Genomic DNA, 23,085 nt, shown 5'->3' with positions numbered 1-23,085 from the left:
AGAAATTCACACTATCCGTCGAAAAAAGTCTTTAATATTTCAATAATACATTTGTTTCATATGCTCAAGAACGATGCGCCTCTAAGCAGTCTTACGTCAAGGAAAAGTGATATTTCCATACAGAAAAATCTAAACATTTGGTTTTACCCATATAATATATCATTGATTGAGTTTTGTAGATATTGTAGAAATAGTCCTTATGGAAATTCTTTCGAGGAAAACGTGGAACGCAACACCATAAACGCATCATACAACTAAATTTTGTCGTTAAAATTTTAAGAGGGCTCTGCTCCTTTCAATGAGACACTGAAACAAATTGTGTATGCAATTGTTATTATCCGTCGAACCTTTAACGGCAGATTGGCTCTCATTCATTAATCCCCTCCAGGGGATATTTAAGAAGAGTTTGCTGCCTTTGTTGTTTTTGTAAGCAAGAAATCAACAAGACCGTCAGTAAGTTTTCGGAAATTGTCTTCCTCTGAAAATGCCATTAAACGTGCTGCCAACTCAAATTGAACAGGGTCTATTTACTCTGAACCAATAGCTCTAAAATGGCATCCATCACAGACACACAGCTGTATATAATGACCAGGACTTTAACATGTTGTTTAAGGGTCCTGGCAGTAAGCCAGTCCATAAACTAATGTCACAGTTAATGTCATTGTATGTTTTTTTTGCAAATAAATCATTTCTAATTGACATAAGAATAAATTTGTTCAACCCATGAAAAGGAACTTCAGTTTGTAAGGATCGAGAAGGCACCATATATCAGTTAAATAAACTTTCTAAAGACATTACAAATTTTGCATGGTGCAAGAATACTCTTCTGGACATATCTGTGACAATAACTGTGAAACAGTTACTAGTTTGTGATGCAATAGATGTAAAACTAAGGTGTTACTGCGTGTACTCTCTTAAACAACGTTGCATCACCTTTAAGGTACATACGCAAATGTTATGTTAATCATGATGTGTGCGTATGCCTGGTTCTGATAAGCATCAGAGGCACAACATGACTCATCATAAAAAGATGAGCATGTGAAATTGTTTAACCCTAATATTAAAGACTCACATGTAATAATGTGATGAAGTTATGAGCCAATATCATCTGAAGTTTAATCGTGTTCATACTAAACATGTTCTTTGTATTTGCGCGTCCAGCGACACAATATCTTTTATCATTTGGGAAATCACTCGATGTTCCAAAGTGTTTTGCTTGCAGACAGACATATGTTTGCAGATGAAAGGTGTCAGTGAATAGACGCTGAACATGAACAGGTTATTATTTAGTCACAATAATATGCTAGGAATTCTTTGACATACCTGTCTATTAATGGCTGATGCTAATGTTTTCGGCATCATATGAACTTTTGATATTAAGGAGATATTGTTATATGTTTTAGCAATAGTACCCTTCACAATATGATTAAATTTGCAATAGAATGCGTTAGGTTTGTATAAGGCGACATACTCTGTAACATTTCTCTGATTGGGATTGATGGATTAGGATTTGGCTAGGGTGTCGAGATCATAATCAAATATGAGAATGCTGTCCCGTCATCTGAGGTAATGCAGAATCCATATAAAAGTAAGAAAAGTACACAATGAGATGATTTGTTTACGTTGCAACATATATCAGCTGATATATCAAATATACCGCGGTTACGAGTCTCTCGACTTCACCACCAAAGGCTTGAAATTTGGGAGTGAATGCAACCAGTGGAGCAGGATACGCCGACCTTTTCACGAACACCTGGTATCATCACTATTTAATAATGATTCATAAGCACATGCATATGTTTATGCCACGGTTATGATTTATGGAAAGTGTTTTGTCGCTTTAATTTTTAAAGGGGCACGTATCTACATCAATTGGCAGGGATTGGTTGTTGCCTTAGTTATATTCTTCCCGCTAGTACCCGGATGATATGCAAGAAATATCGACAAGTTCGCGACCTGTGCTACGCCAAACGTAAGCGCATTTGTCGCTTTTATTCATGGTATGAGGGCGTATAATCACACTGATCAACAATATGAAATACAGTATTGTCTAGGGAATAATAAGGAAATATAGGTATAAAAATGTAGGTATACCTTGGGGGTTGCATCGGTAATGGTGACGAAGTTTTCATAAGTCACTTGCTTGATATTGTGCGATTTTCGTTTACACTATTTTGACTTGTAACACAAACTAAATATATCATCTGAGCATTGCTTATTTTATCGTGTGTTCATGTTCCACTCAATATGTAAAATGACTAAAAAGTTTCACTTTGGAAATTTATTATTTTACAAACTGAAAAATCTGTCCCTTTATTTTATAATGGATTAATTCCAATTTTTTTATGTTTAATGTCATCACCCAGTGACTGAAAATGACAGTCAAAGTATATTTCTATATTTTCTGGCTTCTAATCCCAGCATAATTAGTTTATTGTAATGCTTAAAGACCTTTTGAACGTATATTGTTTAGTCAGTCTGTTAAATATATGGACAATTGGTTTAGTCAAGTTGTAAAATGACAGAAATATTTTGACATTTTATAAATTGCCTGACATGAGTGAATCACATTTTACACATTGACTGTGACATATCCACGTCTTCAGACGAAAAGGCTTAGTGTTGTCTCTCTCGCATCATAAAACAATAGAGGAACAAGAATGAAGAAGTGAATATCACACGAAAACTGAATAGTCTATGTATTATGTAGTATCCATTGACTACATTGTTTAACGAATAAAAGATACAAGATAAATTTTGTGTTTACATCTCTGGTTATTGTGACAATGGTTACATGACAAATGGGGAAAATGTCTGAAATCATTCCATTCCACTTCATATAAAACTGAGTGCCGCAATAACTAAAAGAAAAGTAAAGAATATTTTGTTCCAGATTAGAAATAACTAAAGATTGATGAATGTATTTCAGATTTCTTTTCTACCCATGCCTAGTATGAAACGTTTTTTTAAAGCATCACTAAGACCATTCATGTTGAAACCCTAGCTAAACAACTTTTGAGCAAGAGTCTCACGACACTCTTTGAAATCTTCGTAGAAAGCACATGCTCATTTGTACTTAAAAACTTCTGAAATGTAGACACCAAATGATAGAGTCATGGTGTGCTTTGTAGTAATAGAGATTGAGGGTCAAGGAGAAGGCTGCATTTTATGAACATTTGCAACGTGTGTATACATGATTTGTAGTCTGTGAAGAGGTCAGTCAGTATATTTAAAGACTGCCCGTTGATCTTCTGAAGTGGAACATTCAGTGGTGGTGAAACAAATTGAAATCATCCTTTTAAATAAGGCTGTTAGAAGAAGGTTAATGTCTTGTGTGCTGTATCGTAGCTTGCACTTATAAGTCACGACATTCAAACAGGATGTGCCTCTTGAAGAAGTCGTCGTACGGTGTAATAAATGGTCTTTGAGTTTGAATTTCTGTTCGTTATCACACGGATGCCACACTTTCAGTCATAAATAAATATAAAAATTCAAAGCGTTTTAATGCAGTAATGTTATGACCGCAAGGGTTGTTAAACTGATAACTTAAAATAACGACCCTTCAGGTTACGATTAGTAAAACATGCATCTACGCGCGACGGTACAGTCACAGTGAGATCGTAACAAACGCATTGTGAAATGGATATCATTCGTTCAATCTCTCCAGTGAGATCTTTCAGAAGAAGAAGAAGCTGATATGGAAAACAGATAAAAGCAGCTTCATTATGGAATGATCTACCGTTTGAAATTTAACAATCCCCAAACTTATCATCTTTTAAGTGACAGATGCAAACATTTCTATTAGATAGACTTTCCCCCAAACTGTTTCTTGTCCCGGACTCTTTCAACAAGAGCAGAGCATACTGTGTCAATGTTGGCGCTATACAAGTGTGTATATTACAGACTTTGGAACCCGGTCCTTCTGTGTGACTACGTCGGGGAACGATGACACGCAATCGAACAAGTCATCGAGCCTGACTAAATTCTCATACTTCTCATCCTAGACAATATGTTTTTGCAAGTAAACATCGAGGACTATTCATGTGACTTGTTATGGTGATTTAATGGATCAACCTAATTGTCTAATCCATGAAGAGCTGTTCAGTTATATCTTGAAGTGCCAGTACGGAGAAAGCCCTCGAGGAGTAGAAGCAAAATTGAATAAAACAACAGAACGAATTAACGAGATTCGGCATTTCAACTTTCATCTTCACAACAGAATATTGTAAGAAAAGATCCAGTTCAGAATAATCGCCATTTCAATAATTTAGATTTGATTTAACTTTAAATCCTCAGAAAATATGACTTTAGCCCAACGTCGATATCCCTCTCATTCCACTGACGTGCAGTTGTGGGAAGACACGTGGGCATCATGCAGGCAAATTCCATTTGTGTAGACGATTTCGCACCGTCGGGGCATGTACTCTTACACCAGTTGCCTGTTGCAACCGGTACCTCACCTGAGTTGCAGTTTGCATCATATTTCTTAATGCATCGATCTTACTAACCGGTCCTGGGCTGGAGTTGTTGCCTTTGGGCGCCAAGAGCGGCGCCGATCATCGACGTTATATGTTTATTGGTATTGGGCCCACAATCTGCTGATCACAGATTAAGAAACATGCAGTGTTTTGTGCAATAATATTCTGACATGTGCCTACCCGCAACATGCCTAGAGCACGTTATGTCAGCACGTTGCAAACGTCGCATAACAAACGATGTTGCTTCCTTAATGATTAAATGTGTTTAATAAACTGTCTTTGAGCGTTTGGTTTCAAGAACAATGGTAATAACGAACACCAAGGTCCAAGAAAACAAAATGCATCTGTTCACATCCGAGTCTGAGTGTCAATGGTAAATCTGGCATACTACCCCTTGCACGTGCTGTCCGAGGTCATGTTCTTCATGACTGTCTCAATGTTGTGTTTGGGAACTTGATTTCCTGCCGCGTAAATCCCTTACTTTCATTGCCAGACATTGGTGTATTTCCCTGTAGTTTCACTCAAAACAAAATATCCCCTACTTTTGCATATTATATATAAACCTGTGTGAGGAGACGGACAAAGTCTTGCGTAAATGCCCAATATTTAAGGATCCTGATAGTACTGGTAATGTGACATATTAGATAAATGTCTTTACAGAAGTGTCTCGCGGATCTACTGGCTTGATGGAGCTATCATAAGGACCAATGTCTGTCTGGTCTCAGGATACCTAATTAGTTTCATCTTGGCACCACTCGTATGATCAAGAGACACTGTGATTAGGTCCCTAAAGATTCGACAATATGCCAATTTAATTGTCAGCTTTGTACTTACAACCGAGCCGTGGCTGAGATGAAAATCAATACAAAAAAGATTTAACATTTTTGTGGAGGATTTGAAATGTGGTGCAGTTTATTATTTGATTGAATCACATAATTGTCATTCTATTAAGGTGATGTTAAGATGTCCTGTTCTTAAATAATTCAATTCATGACAACAGCAAATTGAATTAATTTACAATATTCTCCCTTCATAATTTGTTGTTTTTTAAAATAATATTTTGTTGAGCACTTTGATATTGAGATAATACATATATTAATACATTGATTAATGGCGTATCTTTACAGTGTTAGGTGTGTGTGTGTGTGTGTGTGTGTGTGTGTGTGTGTGTGTTTGGGGGTGGGGATGGATACAAAACAGTTACCAAAGAAGTGTTATTTGAGTCTTACTGCAATATCTTGAAAAACTACATAATACGCCATCATCATCAAAATCCGTATCTGCAACGAGAAGTGAACGTCGACATATGTAAAATTAATAATGTAGACTCCATAGGAGTTTCTAACTTAACATCTCATTCACAAGACGAACAACCTGACTTATCGAACAACTGCCATATAACAGAGATGACAATATATGTATAGCGGAAACGGATGGCATTGTTGGTAGGTTGAAGATTTTGAGAACGGTTTATAAATTAAATATGCAACATGCACGTCTACGCAGGGAAACGTGTCCATTGTTATCACGATGGCCATATAAACAACGTTTAAAGCCAACGGGGGTTATACATCTTCCTTATCTTCACAAGAGCACAGATGTAAAAGTGGGATAAAACCCATGCGCGTGGTGGCAGCGAGGCTTCTTAAACGTGAAATCATTCTTGCACGCGTCAATAACTTGTAGTCATTAAGACACAGGAGTTCTTGCGTACATGCGGGGGTCGTGCAATAAAACAAATATTCTTTAGAAAAGGAACGCTACGTTATTGAAACATTATCCTAATGTGTGCAGATATAGGCGAATTCAAAACAATAAGAGGGCATGGTTCGCCAAGTTTATCTTCTTGTCGGAATCTAATCAGTACAGCACCATGCATTAGCTTAAAATACATGATTGCTTTAAGATTCACGAAGGGATCTTACCGAGAGAAGCTGATAATTCACGTTCTATGCGTTGGGTGTTAAAAGGCTTTCAAGTCGGGATCTCAGCTGGCTCATGGCTACTGGTGAGACAACCAAGGGAGCATCGTGACTGTAATGCAGTTAATGTTGGTGTATGGGCAAATGTTGTGGGTTAAAACTCTTGCAAACGATCCAGGGCTTTTCATGCTAATCACTTTATATTGTCAAATGTAACGATACGGCTTTGCGGCTAATAATTCTAACAGCGGTATGCACTATCTCGTATTCCTGTTCTGTGAGAGTTCTTTTCAACTCCCTAAAGATAATATTAAGGTTAACGTTGCTTATTCTGTAAAAGTTTAGGACATACCTTCCAGAAATGTTATATAAGGTGAGTGAGTGAGTGAGTTGGGTTTAACGCCGCTTTGAACATTATTCCAGTTATATCACGGCGTTGTTATATAAGGCCTGCTGTAGAAACTGCCATATCATGTTATGGTAAAGTTACACTGCAATGCATAAAAGGAAACGTGAACATGTATATCGTGTACATTTAAACACATGCTGCCTTCATAATAAACAATTCATAGTTATCGTTCCCTTTGTACATTTGACGTGTCTTTGTTATCAGTATTGTTAGCTTACGAAGATGTTATGTTCTCTTCACAAGCGGCTCCGTTGTCACGCAAATGAAACATTTTGTAAGCTCATTCTACCTACAAGGGAAACTGTGTTCTTATAGTGTCTTATAGTGTTGTTTCTGGAAGCTAACAATCCTTATTGTTATATCGTATAAACTATCGCTTCTTTTGCGGGGACAAGCTACAATGTTCCAATTTATATATGTCTGAGGTCCGTACTGTTTCTATAGCTGTGTATTCGTATATAAGACCCATACACCAGACAGATTAAACGCTTTTACATAATCATGCCTATATGTTGAATAGCACCGTGTGGCATCGGAGAGTAATCAAGTGAAACCCAAGAACACTGGACGCTGACGTAATTGCAATCACAGCATACTCCAAGAACTGGAATAGAAGCAGTATATCCGCTTACAGAGTGATAATAATGGGACGTAATTGATGATAGCTAAAAGGTGGTCATTCCCAGAAGATAACGAGGTTCGGCCCAGGAAGCACGGAAGCACCTTTCTCGACCGACCACAATGGGACCGACATGCTTGCGTCGATGTCTACGACTGCTGCAAAATAGAAATGGTCATTCTTTAATTCATTAGACTTCAAACCTGCTACACCAGGACGTTATTTGTGCCCTCGAGATATTATTACGCCGTTACTTTATTGCATTCAATTAATCTCCTTACATAGTCGTAATGAGACCCGGGAAAATCCGGGGTAGAATAGGTCTTCAGCAACCCATGCGGGCCGTAAAAGGCGACTATGCTTGTCGTAAGACTTGACTAACGGGATCAGGTTGTCAGGCTCGCTGACGTGGTTGATCCATGTCATCGTATCCCAATTGCGTAGATCGATGCCCGTGATGTCAATCACTGGATTTTCTGGGCCAGACTCGATTATTTAGAGACCGCCGTAATATAGCTGGTATATTGCTGACTGCGGCGTTAAACAACAACCACACATAGTCGTAATATCATTTAATGTTCGCAAACGAATGAAACGAGAAGGTACATTAAAAAGATCTTTGACTATGTAACTGATAGAGTTGTAAGTCCCATCACTTTTGTAATTAGTTTCTTCTTCAGACTTCTAATCGAATATGTTGTGAACATATTTCAACTTGCAACAATGATTTAGAGGGTCAGACAAAAGTTCACGATGATCTTAATCTTGCACAGTTAAAGAATACACATTGCCAGGTTATGACATTATTTCAAGTTCAAGTGCAAGATCGTGAGAACAAATTCCAATAAATACCTCACCAATGAATTGCAGAATATGTTCACTATGATCTTCTGAAGCTGAACAGTCAGTCGTGGTGAAACAAATTGAAATCATCCTTTAAGTAAGGCTGTCAGAAGAAAGTTAATCATTTGTGTGCTGGTTCATGACTGGCACTCAGTTGTTATCACATTCTAACAGGATGTGCCTCTTCCAGAAGACGTCGTCGTGAGATTCAATTAACACCTTAAACTTGGCGTTTAAATTTGACTTCATTTTCACACGGATGCCAAAAATTCATTTTACTGACACCAAATGGCATCCGTGGTCTTTCAGTGGTTTCCTTAATAATGGCATTTATTTCATGTTCGCATTTCGAGGTTTTTTCGAGTCTTATGTGCGATTATGGCTCTCTCATTACACTAACGCAAACAGTATCAGAGTTTCATATATTCGTCTGCCGACCACTGATAGTTTGCTTTTCTAAATGCCATTCATCATTAATGAAAAATGCCAAATTCAATGCTTTTTTAGAGAAGATGTCAAATTCTGCATTACAATATTCACTGACATTGCGAAAAACATGACCTGAAAAATATTTAACAGTGATGGGCGATCAGACGCAATTCGCACGAGAATGCATTTCTATGGGCCCCGAATTGTTTCGTGAGTGAGTGAGTATGGTGTTACGCCGTTTTTCGCTATCGCCTGTGAAACCACGAAGGAGGTCACTGGAAACAGGCGTCATACACTGTACCCATTTCGGGAAGAAACCCGGACCTTATTGCGTGACTAGCGAACACTTTAACCACAAAGCTGACTCATCGCCATAAATCGTCATGTACATTTTTGCATACTTATTATTAGACGACGGCCTGTAAATATTACGAGTCTGAACAAAACCAGCAAGTGATTGTGATCACCGATCCACGCCATCAGGATATGATGACAGGCAATGACACAAGTCTTCATCTTCATCTTCACTTTATTCTCCAGAGAACCACGCATAGTGGTATTAGAGTACATTCTACATGTCAATCATTATATACAAGCAGTCAAAATGGTGGCGGACTAAAACAAAATATTGTAGGTAAACAGTGGTAGATATAATAAGCATGTCTATTATCTAAGTTTTGATATTACAGAGAAGATTACATTTATAAACTTTGCTAAGTTTCTTAAAACAGTGAAATCTGATGATGTAAACAACCGTCTATAAGATGCCATATTTGAAAATTTGGTTAGTTTTGTTGAAATAAATCTTTTTCTATTGTCATCAAAAGCAGGACAACGAAATATATACTGAAACTCGTCTGCAATTGTCACCGAGCCTGAAATCGCGATCCATTAAGTCCCCTTTTACAAGCAGTATAGGCTGCTGGGGATGTAGGATGAAAATTATACCACATTTACAAAAGTGTATTGGCAAAGTGTGATTAAGAAAATACCTTCTCTTTCACATCCATGTAAGTTCCGGCAATCATGACTGACCCAGAAACCTTTAAACAATAACTCTATTATTGTACTCAGAGGTTCATATGTGACGATGTACATACATCATTTAGCTCAGTTTATAAACGGAGACTTATTCGCTGTGGGACTTTTAGTTAGAATAGGTCCCCTACAACCTTTGCTGATGAGACGACCAAATAGATCGGGTGATCGAGTGGTCGATTATCTACAGGCCTCCATCATATCTATGTATATTGCAGAGTGCGGCGTTGAACAACAGGCAAACCGAACAAACAGTAGAGTAGTGTTCCAGGTTCCGTGATGATGATTCGTAGTCGTCCCGTGCGCTCCGCTGTGCGGATCTGTATCTTTATGCAGATATATATCGGAATTCTTGCTCGGATTGGTCAAATCAAGACACGGGAATTTCGTCAAGCTTTAGGATATCGATGAGTTGATGACTTCAAAAATGGTGAAATAGTCAATTCCTTTTCACTGATTTATCAATGTGTACCAGATATAAAAGAGACAAGTGAGACCGCATCTTATGTTACATATTGAGATCAAGGAATAAAGATTCAGAATGACAAAAAAGACTTTGTGTCAAGAGGGATCATGATTTCCAATATTCAACTATTCTTTTAAGTCTCGCAATATTCCAAGAACTCCAGACGTGCTCTTTCTTCGAAAATATTCAAACGTTGTTTGATCAGGGTTACAGCGTTCAAGGCCTTAGTGAAGTTTTCAAAACGTTTTATGGTAGATATGTGGTGACCGTTTTCAAACATCAGTCACCAAAATGATTCTAACTCGAACCATACGTTCTCGTGTTTTTCCAGGTGAATTCTTGACTTACTGATTCGTAATCACAATCGTACAATGGACTCTGTTTAGCAAAGATTTCTTATGATTGTGGAAAAGGATTTGTCGCTTTTATTCCATATTCCAGCTCGGCGTTAACGCAACACACTTTAGATAAAATCCCGAAAATGAGAACAGGAAACTAAAAACTGCTTGTGTCTAACACTTTTCCGTAACTGCGGCACTATCATTTCCGTCCATTAACTCATAACGCTGTGCTGTTGGAACTACATCATACATATATGTCATTGAGCTGCCTAGCTGCCCGAGGAGTGATTCTTCTTCTGATCTCTTCCCACACTTCTTGGTCCAAGGTTATCCATTTTTATTTATAAAAACAGGTTGCCCAATTGCCTAAGGCGCCGCAATTACCCGTGCAGAGTTACGTCCTCTGGGCAGGCCAGAAACCTGCGATCGTGATTTCGAATCCCGAAAGTCAGCACCATACCATGCTACTGGTTTTATCAAAGTGGTAAACGTCTTAGACCTACATCACTCCGTTCTCCCACCCTCCTCTCCACCATCTATATGTTTAGCTGGGCTGTTGGTGACTGTGCTATTAAACAATGTTGAAGGAAAACATCTGGAATAAAATCCAATTACGTAAACAGCTTCACGGAAGCAAACAGATAGATGTAATATGAGAAAGACTGGGTAACGAATATAGTCACTATTTATTTGCTGCGACTTGTGATCAATAACAATATATAAACTCATAACGCACAACTACTCAGTGTAGAACACCCGAAATTACATACAGACATGACTCTCATGGACATTGTTCTTGTGTGAGACATAGTAACAATTATAAGGTGCCCATTAAACATTTCAACCGTATATTGTTTCCAATAAACAGTTTAACTAGTGCGTGTACTGTACGTCAACAAGTCAGTGCACCACAATAGATGTACATGTATATAAAAGAATTGTGGTCAGTGACGTAAAACACATATATACGTGACATCATATATGTGACGTCACATATACGTCACTTTTGTTCTGTCGTTCCAGTGACGCAACATCATACACCATACGTACGTTCCATGAGTGTAACGTAACTTTTAACAATATTTCAGTCATGCAACGGCATATTAGAATACGGAAGCACAAAGGGACATCTTTTTGTCGTTCACTACTGGTCAAGTTCATGATCACAACCTGGGGCTCACCGATCAAGGATCAGTCTTGAATCCAAACTCACAACCGATGTATCCTGCTCAATCGAAACTCTTATACAACACAATGAATACTAAAAAGGGTGCTATTTTAGACAAGAAAAAAAGACAGATCACGCAGGATGTCATTATCTATTTTCGTGTTTCACATCGCCTGATCGCTATCGAGTTCAGGCTTAGGGCCGACAGGGAAGAACATGTGTTTAATTTCCGCCGACTCGATCCAAGATTATCTCGACTAAAAGCATATAGATAACTGTAAAAATAGATAGTGCTAAACCAACCAGGAGTTCGACCAAAACATTAAACTCACCGGAGATTAGAAACACAACATTAATATCATTGCTTTTATGATGGCGCCGGAAATTGGTAAAGAACTTCTCCGTCCCTGTCACTGTAAAAGTGACAGTATTTTGACAGTTCTACGATTTTCATAACATCAGAACAGCATAATATTTAATAAAACATACACCTAATGTACACACGTGGCTGCAATTATTGAGGCAATATTATTCCAAATTGCTAAACACATACTTGTGGTTAAAAGATTCATTAAATAGAAAGTCTTGTATTCAATGTATTCTAATAGAAATAGCCAATGTTCCATTAAAAAGAGCTTTATCATAATGATTTGATGTAGTTAGGATAACGGTCCATGGTGCAGGTCTTGTCTGGGGCAGATAGTTTCCAGGCGGGTGTCACATTCATGACGGGGGGATTTCTGGGGGCTGCGTTAGGCAACAGACACTTTTTTATGGAAATTGTGTGAGCGTTGGGTCCTACCGGTAGAACCGAACATTCCCACCCTTTTCGTGAACACCTGGTGTCATTGATTTTCAGCGAACCATTCATATAATTTTCACCTGCCTTTTACGGCCAATGGATTATGTTTCGACAGACAATCGAAACTGATTCTTCTCTGGCATTGACGTGTTATATTTAGTGAGTTGGGCTGAACGTATCTTTGAACAATATTCCAGTTATATCACGGCGTGTCAGCTTAACGTGGGAGGAAAGCCCAAAGAAGGCCGTTCTCAGACGTTTACCACTGGTTACCCACAAGCACCTGAATGATGCTCACAAAGCAAGAAACATAATCATGTCAAACCGGGACTCGAACCCGCAATCATAGGTTTCTGATACGCCTAAGGGACGCAACTCCTTAGACGACTGGCTCAGCCGTCCTCCAACCCCAATGCAACCCCCTCTCACACACAGACCGACATTCATACCAAGGACACACGGGGGTATGTTAACGAATGAATGAAACAAGCATTGACGTGGCACTTTATACAAATATTCGCGAATGGTCGCCTCAGCCCGAATTAGGTTAATCCCTGTCTGTTTCATTGTCGTAGTTTTATTGAGACTGTTCTGTCTAATATTCACGTACACGCCATAGACAACGAAATGACCGTCTATGGATATCCTATGATTGATGTTAATCCTAAACGCAGCCACTTTAAACAAAGGGATAGGGTGGAGCACACAATATCAGTTGACAGTCAACAAACCAGATACCAGTATTAGGTCCAGGCGACGTTGCTCACACACAAACCGCCAGACACGCTTATTAGTGCTGCATCCTAACACAACATTAAGGTCCCGAAACACTCGTGGCGAAAGGTTGACCTTAGATTCGACATAATGGCGATACTTTTACTTTCATGAACAACACATTAGGAAGTAAAATGAAGGTTTCAGGATACCCTTTCCTGATTTGTTCAATTTACTGTATAAATTCATCAGCTGAATCAGAGTAGTATCCAGCAAAAGAGATATTACTTCAGGAAAGATCATTTAACAACATCAAAACGATTGATCCAACTTGTAATCTTTGTCATTGTCAATAAGACGCATCTGCGTTCATGGTTTCATATGGCGAGTTTTAACATGGCATACGAAGAACTCGAATATTTTAAGGTCTGTAGGTATTCGAGTGAACGAGTTATTGAACGGACGCCGGACACAAAGCAAAACACAATCAACCGACATCACGGCGGTCGTCGACGGAGTTGATGGTGGACAACAATGTCTCCGAAGCCGGAACGCTGAAACTGCGACTGTTTCGAAAGGTCACAAAGTCACTTCCTGACTGTAGCGTGGGAGGACGGACACATATACAGTGGAGTTTCAAGAACAGAAGGCGGAAGTTTTCGTTGAATTTCTTGTTCATCCACCAGTAAACAAACGGGTTGTAGGCGCAACTGCTCATGGATAGCCAGTGAGCTCCAACCCACACCACTCTCATATATTCAGCGTAGTAGATTGTGTGGTCTACGTCACCACATAAAGTGATGACGTGTAGCGGCAGCCAGCAAATGGCGTAGATACTCACAACCGTTATCATCATCTTGATTACCTGAAACAGAAGAAACATAATATGATGATCATTATCAAGTAAATAATCGCAACTCTGATTGGAATTGCTGTATTTTAGATGAAAGACAAAACAAATACTCTTTATGTTTTATTATAAAAACGTCAACTCCATAAGCTAAGAATAAACTATGGAGCGTATTATAAATATATTAATAGTGCCACATTTTAAATACGAATCACCTTCGTAGATACTACTTCAATCTACCTTGATGATACTTGCATCAAGCCACACGATAGTACTCACACGTACGTAGAGGATACCTATATTCTATGTAGAAGAAATATTATCTATTGACTTATCGACTTTGGTAACACTAGTTTCTCGAATAATCGACAATAGTTCCGGGTCTGTTTCATATAACCTTGACATGTCTTTATTGAGGTACGACCTAAACAGTAGATAAAGTAACTCTTTATTTAAATGTGTCGAAGTTACTGACCAGAAGTAAGCACCAGCTGGCCAAATCTACATCAGGTGATATTTGACCGACTAAATATTTTCAGATTGGTTGATGTTCTAACTTGGCTTTATATCCGTGAAGGAATTTTAAAGGATCAACATTAATTCAAAACCGTTTGTTGAGGTTATATACAACATGCACGAACCAAAGTGAGAGTGAGGTGACTGGCAGACTGCGAGAATGAACCCTTTTGTAACAAGAACGAATGTACAAAATGTTCTCCTAAGTACAAAGTCAAGTTAGTTAAAAACGTAATTAACTCTTTGGAAATTAAACTATTATAATGATGTCACACTATTGTTGTTGCAGCCAATTCATTTGCCATTCCAAGAGTGCATTTTGTGCAAGTAAAACTGACACAGGACATCATGCAAAATGTTAGCGAGATGATGAATTATACAGGGTTTAAGTCGGAGACATCACCGGAATCTGTTGATCTAATGCTTTTTCCGGAACGGAAATTAGGTTTAACGTGAATATGAAAGTGGGGAGAATCACTCAAGCTATAAAACTATATCAAACAAATACTCGTCCTCATCATATGAAGCACTGATAGTACAATTTTGCAGTTTTGTTAAATGAATTTATTTGCTTTAATTGGGCTAATAGTTTGACGATTAGAAATAATCTCAGTATGTTGTAAAAATACGGAAAAGACCAAATGAAAATAAACGACTTAAACATGCTCACAAACAATTAAATACATTAACATCATATAAGCACCTATATTAAAAACAGACATGTTTGTATAAAATACGTCCAAATGATGTCGCAACTTGATGCCAACAATATCACTGTTTGGGTAACATTACGCACAATTATAATATCATGTACGTTGTTAGCATCATAAACGTAGGTGATATATTTGGTTTTTACTGTGGCACTAATACAGTTCCATAATAACTGGTATCAATGATCTGCCGAACAGATTCCATTGGGCGTAAAATGGAAATGAGTGTTGAAAATGGATCACTGAAAATATGTGATGACACTAGTTGTTCGCGAAGGTATTGATGTACTGGTTGAAGAACTATCATTTAGAAAGTATTTCGTACTTTCCTTTAAATTATCTCCCCTTTCTTAGAGAATGTTTTAACGAATCCAGTCACCGGAAAAATAGCAGGATATTGACCAGAGTGGCTTTCAAGTACATAACATACGTAATGGCACAGACGTAATTATTATATATTTCACACAAATCGATACTGCATCCGTTGGGCATTGTTGGCAACTGGTGCCTGATGTAAGATGTATGTCACCCTAAAATTTGACGATTATTTATTTCTGCTTCATTAACATAGTTACTCCTAGTTCAGCGAGATGGCGCCGTTCATACGTGTTTACGAGTGACGATAAATCGTTGGCAATCATATGAATGACTAGACGTGGATTATCGATATCATATGATAGATAGAATGAAGCAGTTGATGAAGGGTGCTCTGAGCCTGATAGTTAATGCACTGACAGGTAACTGACTAGTCGTGAAGATAGTGAAGATTGTGAAGATGACTCTTGATGGCCATTACGGATCTGATGGAGAGTGGTGCTACGCTAATGCTTCATGATGGTTCACACACCTGCACGCACGCACGCACGCACGCACGCACGCACGCACGCACGCACGCACGCACGCACGCACGCACGCACGCACGCACGCACGCACGCACTCACGCACACACGCACGCCGACATACACAGACACACTATCTTTAATGTGTGTTGAGAATGTGAATGTTTTTTTACGCTGCAGTGTTCCCGCTGTACGACAGCGACCTGTAGATAATGGAGTCAGGTCACTTGACCGGGAGTTGATGGTTTGATACTTTTTCATTAGTGAGATGACACGCAATCAACCAAGTCACGGAGGCTGACCTTCCGGCCCTTTCAGTCGCCTCTCACCACCAGTATTAAGCGCCGGGGACATCTAATATTAACACGGAATCCCAACGAAGGTTAACGACAATGATAGTGTGGTGTTTAGGCACATGTGATGTGTGTGGTTTATTGTGTCACATATGTTGAACCATGTGTGTAATAAATACAAGTATTACTCTTGTCATAATTGTAATAACTCTCTTATTATTCTTTTATAGCGAATCCTTCTTATTAAATCGAGTCTTCTATACGTTTAAGATGATGTAAGTCAAGGCAGAATGATTGAGTCTGAAGTCGAAGTACACTGTAGAATAACTCGATATATCAGATAACTCGATTATATTTTCGATGGTTCAGAGGATGTCGAGTTAACAGGATTTCACTCTATGCAAGTGACATCCTGATAGACGTTGGGCACACCCAGGATCCTACAAAGGTAGGTGATTTAGGTGAATCTTGGCCATATTATTATTATTATTATTATTATTATTATTATTTACAGATTAAAATAAAAATTATTATTATTATTATTATTATTATTATTATTATTATTATTTCTCATATCCAGTCATTATAGATCTGTCCTAGGTTTCTCAACAAAATATCTTTAAATTCGTCTCCAAGACGATTATATTTTTGACCGTCGACTGTAAAAGATGCATAACAGCGTGTAATTTAAGAAGCAGACACTTTAGAGTAAATTATATACCATTTGACACCGCCATAACCCACAACTGGTTCCTAACCTTGTTCTATGGTTTCGGGATGTGGGGTTTTGAGACTATTTAATGATCCAAACAGTCCCCATTGGTTTTCCTTGTCAATCTGTTTGCAGGTTTGATCTTCAATGGTAAGGTGAGGTGAAATTGGGTTTAACGTCGCGTTCAAGATGATTGCACTTATATAGCGACGTGTATGCACGTGTGTGTGGCTGCTTATACTAGTCTGGACTGATGCCGATTTATAGTGCTGGCACACTGAGATACCATGCCGCAGTTTAACATAAATACCCCACTCAGACAAAGTATACTGACTCCGAGCCGACCAGTCCTTGTTTTAGCCCCTTAATGCCGTGCGCCAGAGAGGGTAACAACAAGAACCATCTTTAAACGTCTTTTGGCATGACGCGGCCGGGAATCGAACCCCGGACCTTCCGCTCTCCGGGCGGACGCTCTACCTCTAGACCACAGAGGCGGTCTTCAATGGTAAGCTTGTAACATATTCACATACATATAAGCAACAGAGAAGCATCATTTGTTTTATTACAAGTACACGTTTGTATCACTATACTACGATAATATTAACAATTGATGGATGACTCATGTTCTTGATTGTCCAAACCAAACCATGTGGCGATTACAGCCTTACCACGAGTTGTACAACAATTGATGGTAACTTCTTTAAAGGGGAAAAAATCGCAGTCCTGACAAATTAGAAATTCAATTAAGTATTTCAGAACGAATGTCTGCAATCTATAATTGCACGACTTGGATCAATCAAGAAGTTGATGGTGACCCTAATGATACACATCCAATGTCTCAGTTTAACAGCTTACATTTGTTACACCATCGTAATAGACCGCAGTAGGCATCATCAGATCATTGAGCATAGTTATCTTCAGAGAAATATATACATCTACCTCTTGTTTTTGGTTATAATCGATGCTTAAGGAGTAGACTCAAATTTCAAAATGTAAAATCTGAAATCGATAAAATTGGTTTCAAAACGTCATATATCAGGGAAAGAATACACGTATAAGACAAATAGAAACAAGCTGATGAATGGCATATAACTAAAGTAATTCATCAAATATGACAATACTGTTTATTGGCGCTGAGAAGTGTAGGCATAGATTCTTATGAAAATATCATGTCTTCCGTGGTAGTCAATGTGTTCTCATAATTGAATGTTTTAGGGCTTAATCTTAATCCTAAAAGGATATTAAGATGATTTATACATGAAATAGACTCCCAACGTAAGACATTCTCCAGCGTACGTTGATGAAAGCACACAAAATATCTATGCCATTATTTCAAGTCTAATATGAAAATATAACCCTTACTGACAATTTCCAGTAAAAATATCAAAACATACTGATGAAAGGGCCAAACTGGCGCTGAGGTTCCGCTATCGGCAACAGATTATTAATGACTAATTGAATAATATTATTGCATTTTGTGACAAGTCACCACTTAGAATATTCCCAGATAGCTTAAGATTGGCATTCCTGTCATGTATCTGTCAATTACTAACTTTCACCATATGATAAATGGTGTATGGAACCGTTATATTGTATACATTATGGTTATATATATCCCACATAATCATATTATCATAAAAAATGAGATTCTCTTCAAAGGAAATAGGGAAAAAACGTCCTTCAGTCCAATTACCACCTGACGGAGTCTTGTGACGAACACCAGGGAACGTTGCTGCCATCCGGAGAGGAATTTATAGCCGTAATCAACGCGGTAAAATGTCAGTATCGGGGAACGAAAAGTACACGTACATAATTCAGTCGGTTATTTGAAAGACTGCTTACCTTACGACTAGTTCATTCATCACATGATAAATGATATTTTGATTAACGCTGCGATGATTTCTTATGATTATGGGGGCATGATGGCCCAGGCGCCGCGATTCGCTCTGCAGTGTGGCGTCCCTTGGACACTGACAATGGGTTCGAATACCGGTTCGCCCCGATTATGTTTCTAGGTTTGTCAGCACTTTACCCGTTTCACCGAAGTGTTAAACGTCTGAGACCTACATCAATTCAGGCTTTCCTCCCACATTAAGCTGACACGCCGTGATATAACTGTAATACTGTTAAAAGCGGCGTTAAACCCAACTCACTCACTCATTCTTATGATTACTGTAAACATACTTTGGATACGTCAACGCCAGAGAAGCACGTTAACCGGTCTCGATTATCTGTCGAAACGGATTCCATAGGGCGTAAAAGGCAACACTGTGATGAAAATTATACGAAAGGATCAATGAAAATCAGGTGTTCGCGAAAAGTGTGAGCATGCTGTCCTGGTAACAAACGCCACTTACGCAATTCTACAAAATATGTGCTAAAGAGCAGGAACGTGTCATAGCCGGGGTTAGCATCGCGCGTCATGTTGACCGGCGACATGTCATGCAATGTATTTTTGTAAGTGCCTCTGAATGTCCCCCATACTATTTCCAGAATGACTTTGCCAGAACTCCCATATCAGTATATTACGGCCTGGTGCATATGTATTCGCCAACCCAACCTAAGCTTGGTACAAGGTGTGAATCTAAACAATCTATCATTTAACATATTTATTCACAAGGAGTGAACGGGATTTGGGGACAAGTTCTTCAAACTTAGAATGCCCTCTCCCTATAAACAATCTATACCAATACATGAACCATGCGAATCAGACCCAGCACTGTTATCACGATATGAGTTGTAATTTTATTTCGATGTTGCATTAATGATTAGAAATGACTGATTATGTATAATGTGCTGACCTCACACATTACAGTAATATCTCGTTAACCCGAAGTTCTTGAGGCTTCAGACAAGCGCGTGTTGAATTAAACCATTCAATTCGATTCATATAGATGCGTGGATGCCTTCTCAGCATGGTATGGCCTGGTGTGGTCTGTTTGCATGGAAAAGACATCAAGGAATAATGCAACTGAAGTTTCAGAAATGATTCAGAGTAATATTTCACAGTGAGATCAGAGGTATGGACATCAAACACATTAGTATTTGTATCACGTTTCAAGTAACCTCAAACCACTTTAGCCTCAACATGTGTCCCACTTTAGCATAAAATCCCATTAAATGGGCATGGAAAACATCACAGAAGATTTGCATTACACAATTTGGAAGGTTAAATGCATCCGACGTCTTATTTTACAACAAAGTAAGAATATATAAGAGCCAATCAAGTTTTCTGCAAAGCATAAAAAATGCAGACGTGTCTACTTTAAGTGATCCCTTCACTGGAAAAATAGAACATTTTATTCTTGATGAGGCTGAAGTGGACCAGGGGACATAATGTCAATAGGACTGACAATTAATGGATTAGTTAGCGGTAGAGGATTTGCAGACGTTTTAATTTCTTTTGAATATTGAGGGATGGGAGACTTCACAAGCAAGAGATTACATTTGATCATGTCTGAATCCAAAGGAAGGAATATAATATGTGGATCGGTGTGCTTTCCAATAGAACTTCCTCTATTCAAATAAGATCTCTATGCCCACAGTCTTGATCAGTGAACTTGTGTCAAGAGCTGGTGGGAAAATGATACTGATTTTAGTGATCAGAAACATTGATATGATGGCCATTATCGTACCTGTTACACCGGGGGCATTGAGTTTTCATAGCTCATATGTCAACTCGTTGTGAAGGGTTGGTTTTGTGTTTTTTTCTATTTAATGACATAGTTGGACCATATTAACTGTTTGCATTAATTTTATGAACAAACTTGAGCATTTATTAGCGTTCAGGGATTAGGGGTCGTCGCGTGGTAAAAGTGTTCAATCATCATGGTGAATACAGGTTTCGACGACCAACATCTAGCATATGTGATGCCCAAGCTTTGTGTCCCCCGCTGTTAAAGTGCTGTAATATGCCAACAACTGCGTACACCCATACACATGCAATCATCGACACGTAAATATTTTATCGTTTAATATGTCTAAGCTTGATCGCTAACCAATGATTCAGCGAAAACACTGCAAACGTACAGTTCTATTCACTGGTCACATACTTCATGGGAAAGGTTCATGACAAGGGGTGTTGGGGGCGAGTCTTGACATTCAATGTTAAGAAAATGACATAACCGACGCAGGTCGATAACAATTACTACCATGGGACATCAAGGAAAACGCGGGAGCACGGGTGGCCCAGTCGTCTAAGGCGCCGCGATTCAAGTGATGCCATCTACCATGTCTTCATCGAACTAAAATCTCGTTCTTGAACTATCGTCGCTCCTTATCATGAATCTATTTTAAAACTTTAGATGCATACATTCGTGCTCTGTTGGATGGAAAAAGGTTCTGGAGGATTACTAACTAACTTGGCAAAGTTCTTCTCTTTGAAACCGGGGGCACGGGTGGCCCAGTCGTCTAAGGCGCCGCGATTCGCTATGCAGAGTTGCGTCCCTTTGGCACGCCAGAAACCTATGATTGTTGGTTCGAATTCCGGTTCGCCCCGATTATGTTTCTAATATAAGTCTGTCAGCACTATACCCGTGCTCGTGGGTTTCACTGAAGTTGTAAACGTCTGAGGCCTGCATCAATTCGGGCTTTCCTCCCACATTAAGCTGACACGCCGTGATATAACTGGAATACTGTTTAAAGCGGCGTTAAACCCAACTCACTCACTCACTCACCAATGAAAACAACATGGAGCTGACCAATGATTACAATTTAATCAAAGATTCGACCACAGAACCAGCGGTTCTTGGAAGTTAAGGCACGCAGCTCCAGCCGTCTGTATCTATCGCCTGAGTCGATGTACATGTTACGGGCAAGAAGACGTTATATGGAGAATATAGACGATAAGTTGAGGGCTCGTATGATTGTCAACTGTCCATGAGTCTAAATGAAGCCGCGCTGGTGATGGTGTCCGGAACGCTTGATGTCATATAGAATAGTAAGCACGTGATAACAGGAGGTATAAGACGTATGTTACTTCCATTGCATTTGCATATTGCATCCAGTTCAACGTGTTCATCTGTTTTGATGACACTGGCACTGACACATACAGATGACAAACGTATATATGTCTGGTAGCAGGCATGAGCGCATGGGCATGAACATGAGCATGAGCGTAATAATAATCATAATAAGTTTATAATCGCGTTATGTGCAGTGTGTTGAGAAGGTCAGCAACCCTACAGAGCCCTTCGCTTGGATGAAGTCGGCTGGCCTGAAAAGTGAAACAGAAGGCTTTCTGTTTGCTGCTCAGGACCAGTCACTTCCCACTCGAAACCGCCAATGTGTGATTTTGTCTCATAATGTATATATGAAATGTAGATTATGTAATGAATTTAATGAAACTGTCCAACACATTGTCAGTGGATGCCTAGCTTTAATTTGGCACAAACCTAGTATCTTAAGCGACATGATTGAGTGGCTCGATCATTTCATTACCGTCTTCGCAATGCTTGTAGTTTTGACAAAGAGGTCCATCCATGGTACGATCCAGTATATGTAGAAGGCGTCATGGAAAATGATGAATACAAAATTCTTTGGAATAGGCCCGTATACAGACTCAGTCCAATTCAGGCCAACAAAAGTGATCTTGTTGTTTTTGATAAATCCAATGAAATCATAGATATCATTTAATTTTCTTTCCCTTTTGAGACTAATTTGATTAACAAGATTCAGGAGAAACATAGCAAATATGCAGACCTCCCTCTCGAAATGTCACGCTTGCATCCCAGCTTCCACGTTGTCCGACTCCCCATTGTCCTCGGTGCCTTAGGTTCGGTACCTCCCAATCTGTTGTCTGACATAGGGAGAGTGCCCGGGTTTGCTGGCAGGAATACAGCACTTCTGACAAATCTGTGTAATGCAGAAGGCTGCAGTGCTGGAGAGTTCTTGGTGGTTTTGACTAGGCAGCGCTTCCTGGGAGAAGTCCCATTCGC

General features: G+C 39.0%; 1 protein-coding gene across 1 annotated transcript in view; it reads right to left on the bottom strand.

The window, feature by feature from the left end:
• Window positions 1-13,639: 13,639 nt before the first annotated feature.
• Window positions 13,640-23,085, bottom strand: part of LOC139469081 (RYamide receptor-like) — a 29,750-nt gene continuing 20,304 nt past the window's right edge. The window contains exon 2 of the mRNA XM_071251207.1: window positions 13,640-14,094. Within this exon, the coding sequence (XP_071107308.1) occupies window positions 13,717-14,094 (378 nt within the window). The 3' untranslated portion in view covers window positions 13,640-13,716. The remainder of the gene's footprint in view (window positions 14,095-23,085) is intronic.

Source organism: Haliotis cracherodii, unplaced genomic scaffold, assembly GCF_022045235.1.
Source record: "Haliotis cracherodii isolate W230 unplaced genomic scaffold, xgHalCrac1.p SCAF_2, whole genome shotgun sequence".
Lineage (NCBI taxonomy): Eukaryota > Metazoa > Mollusca > Gastropoda > Lepetellida > Haliotidae > Haliotis > Haliotis cracherodii.
The sequence above is the reverse complement of the archived record's forward strand: the minus strand, read 5'-3'. Positions and strand labels throughout refer to the sequence as shown.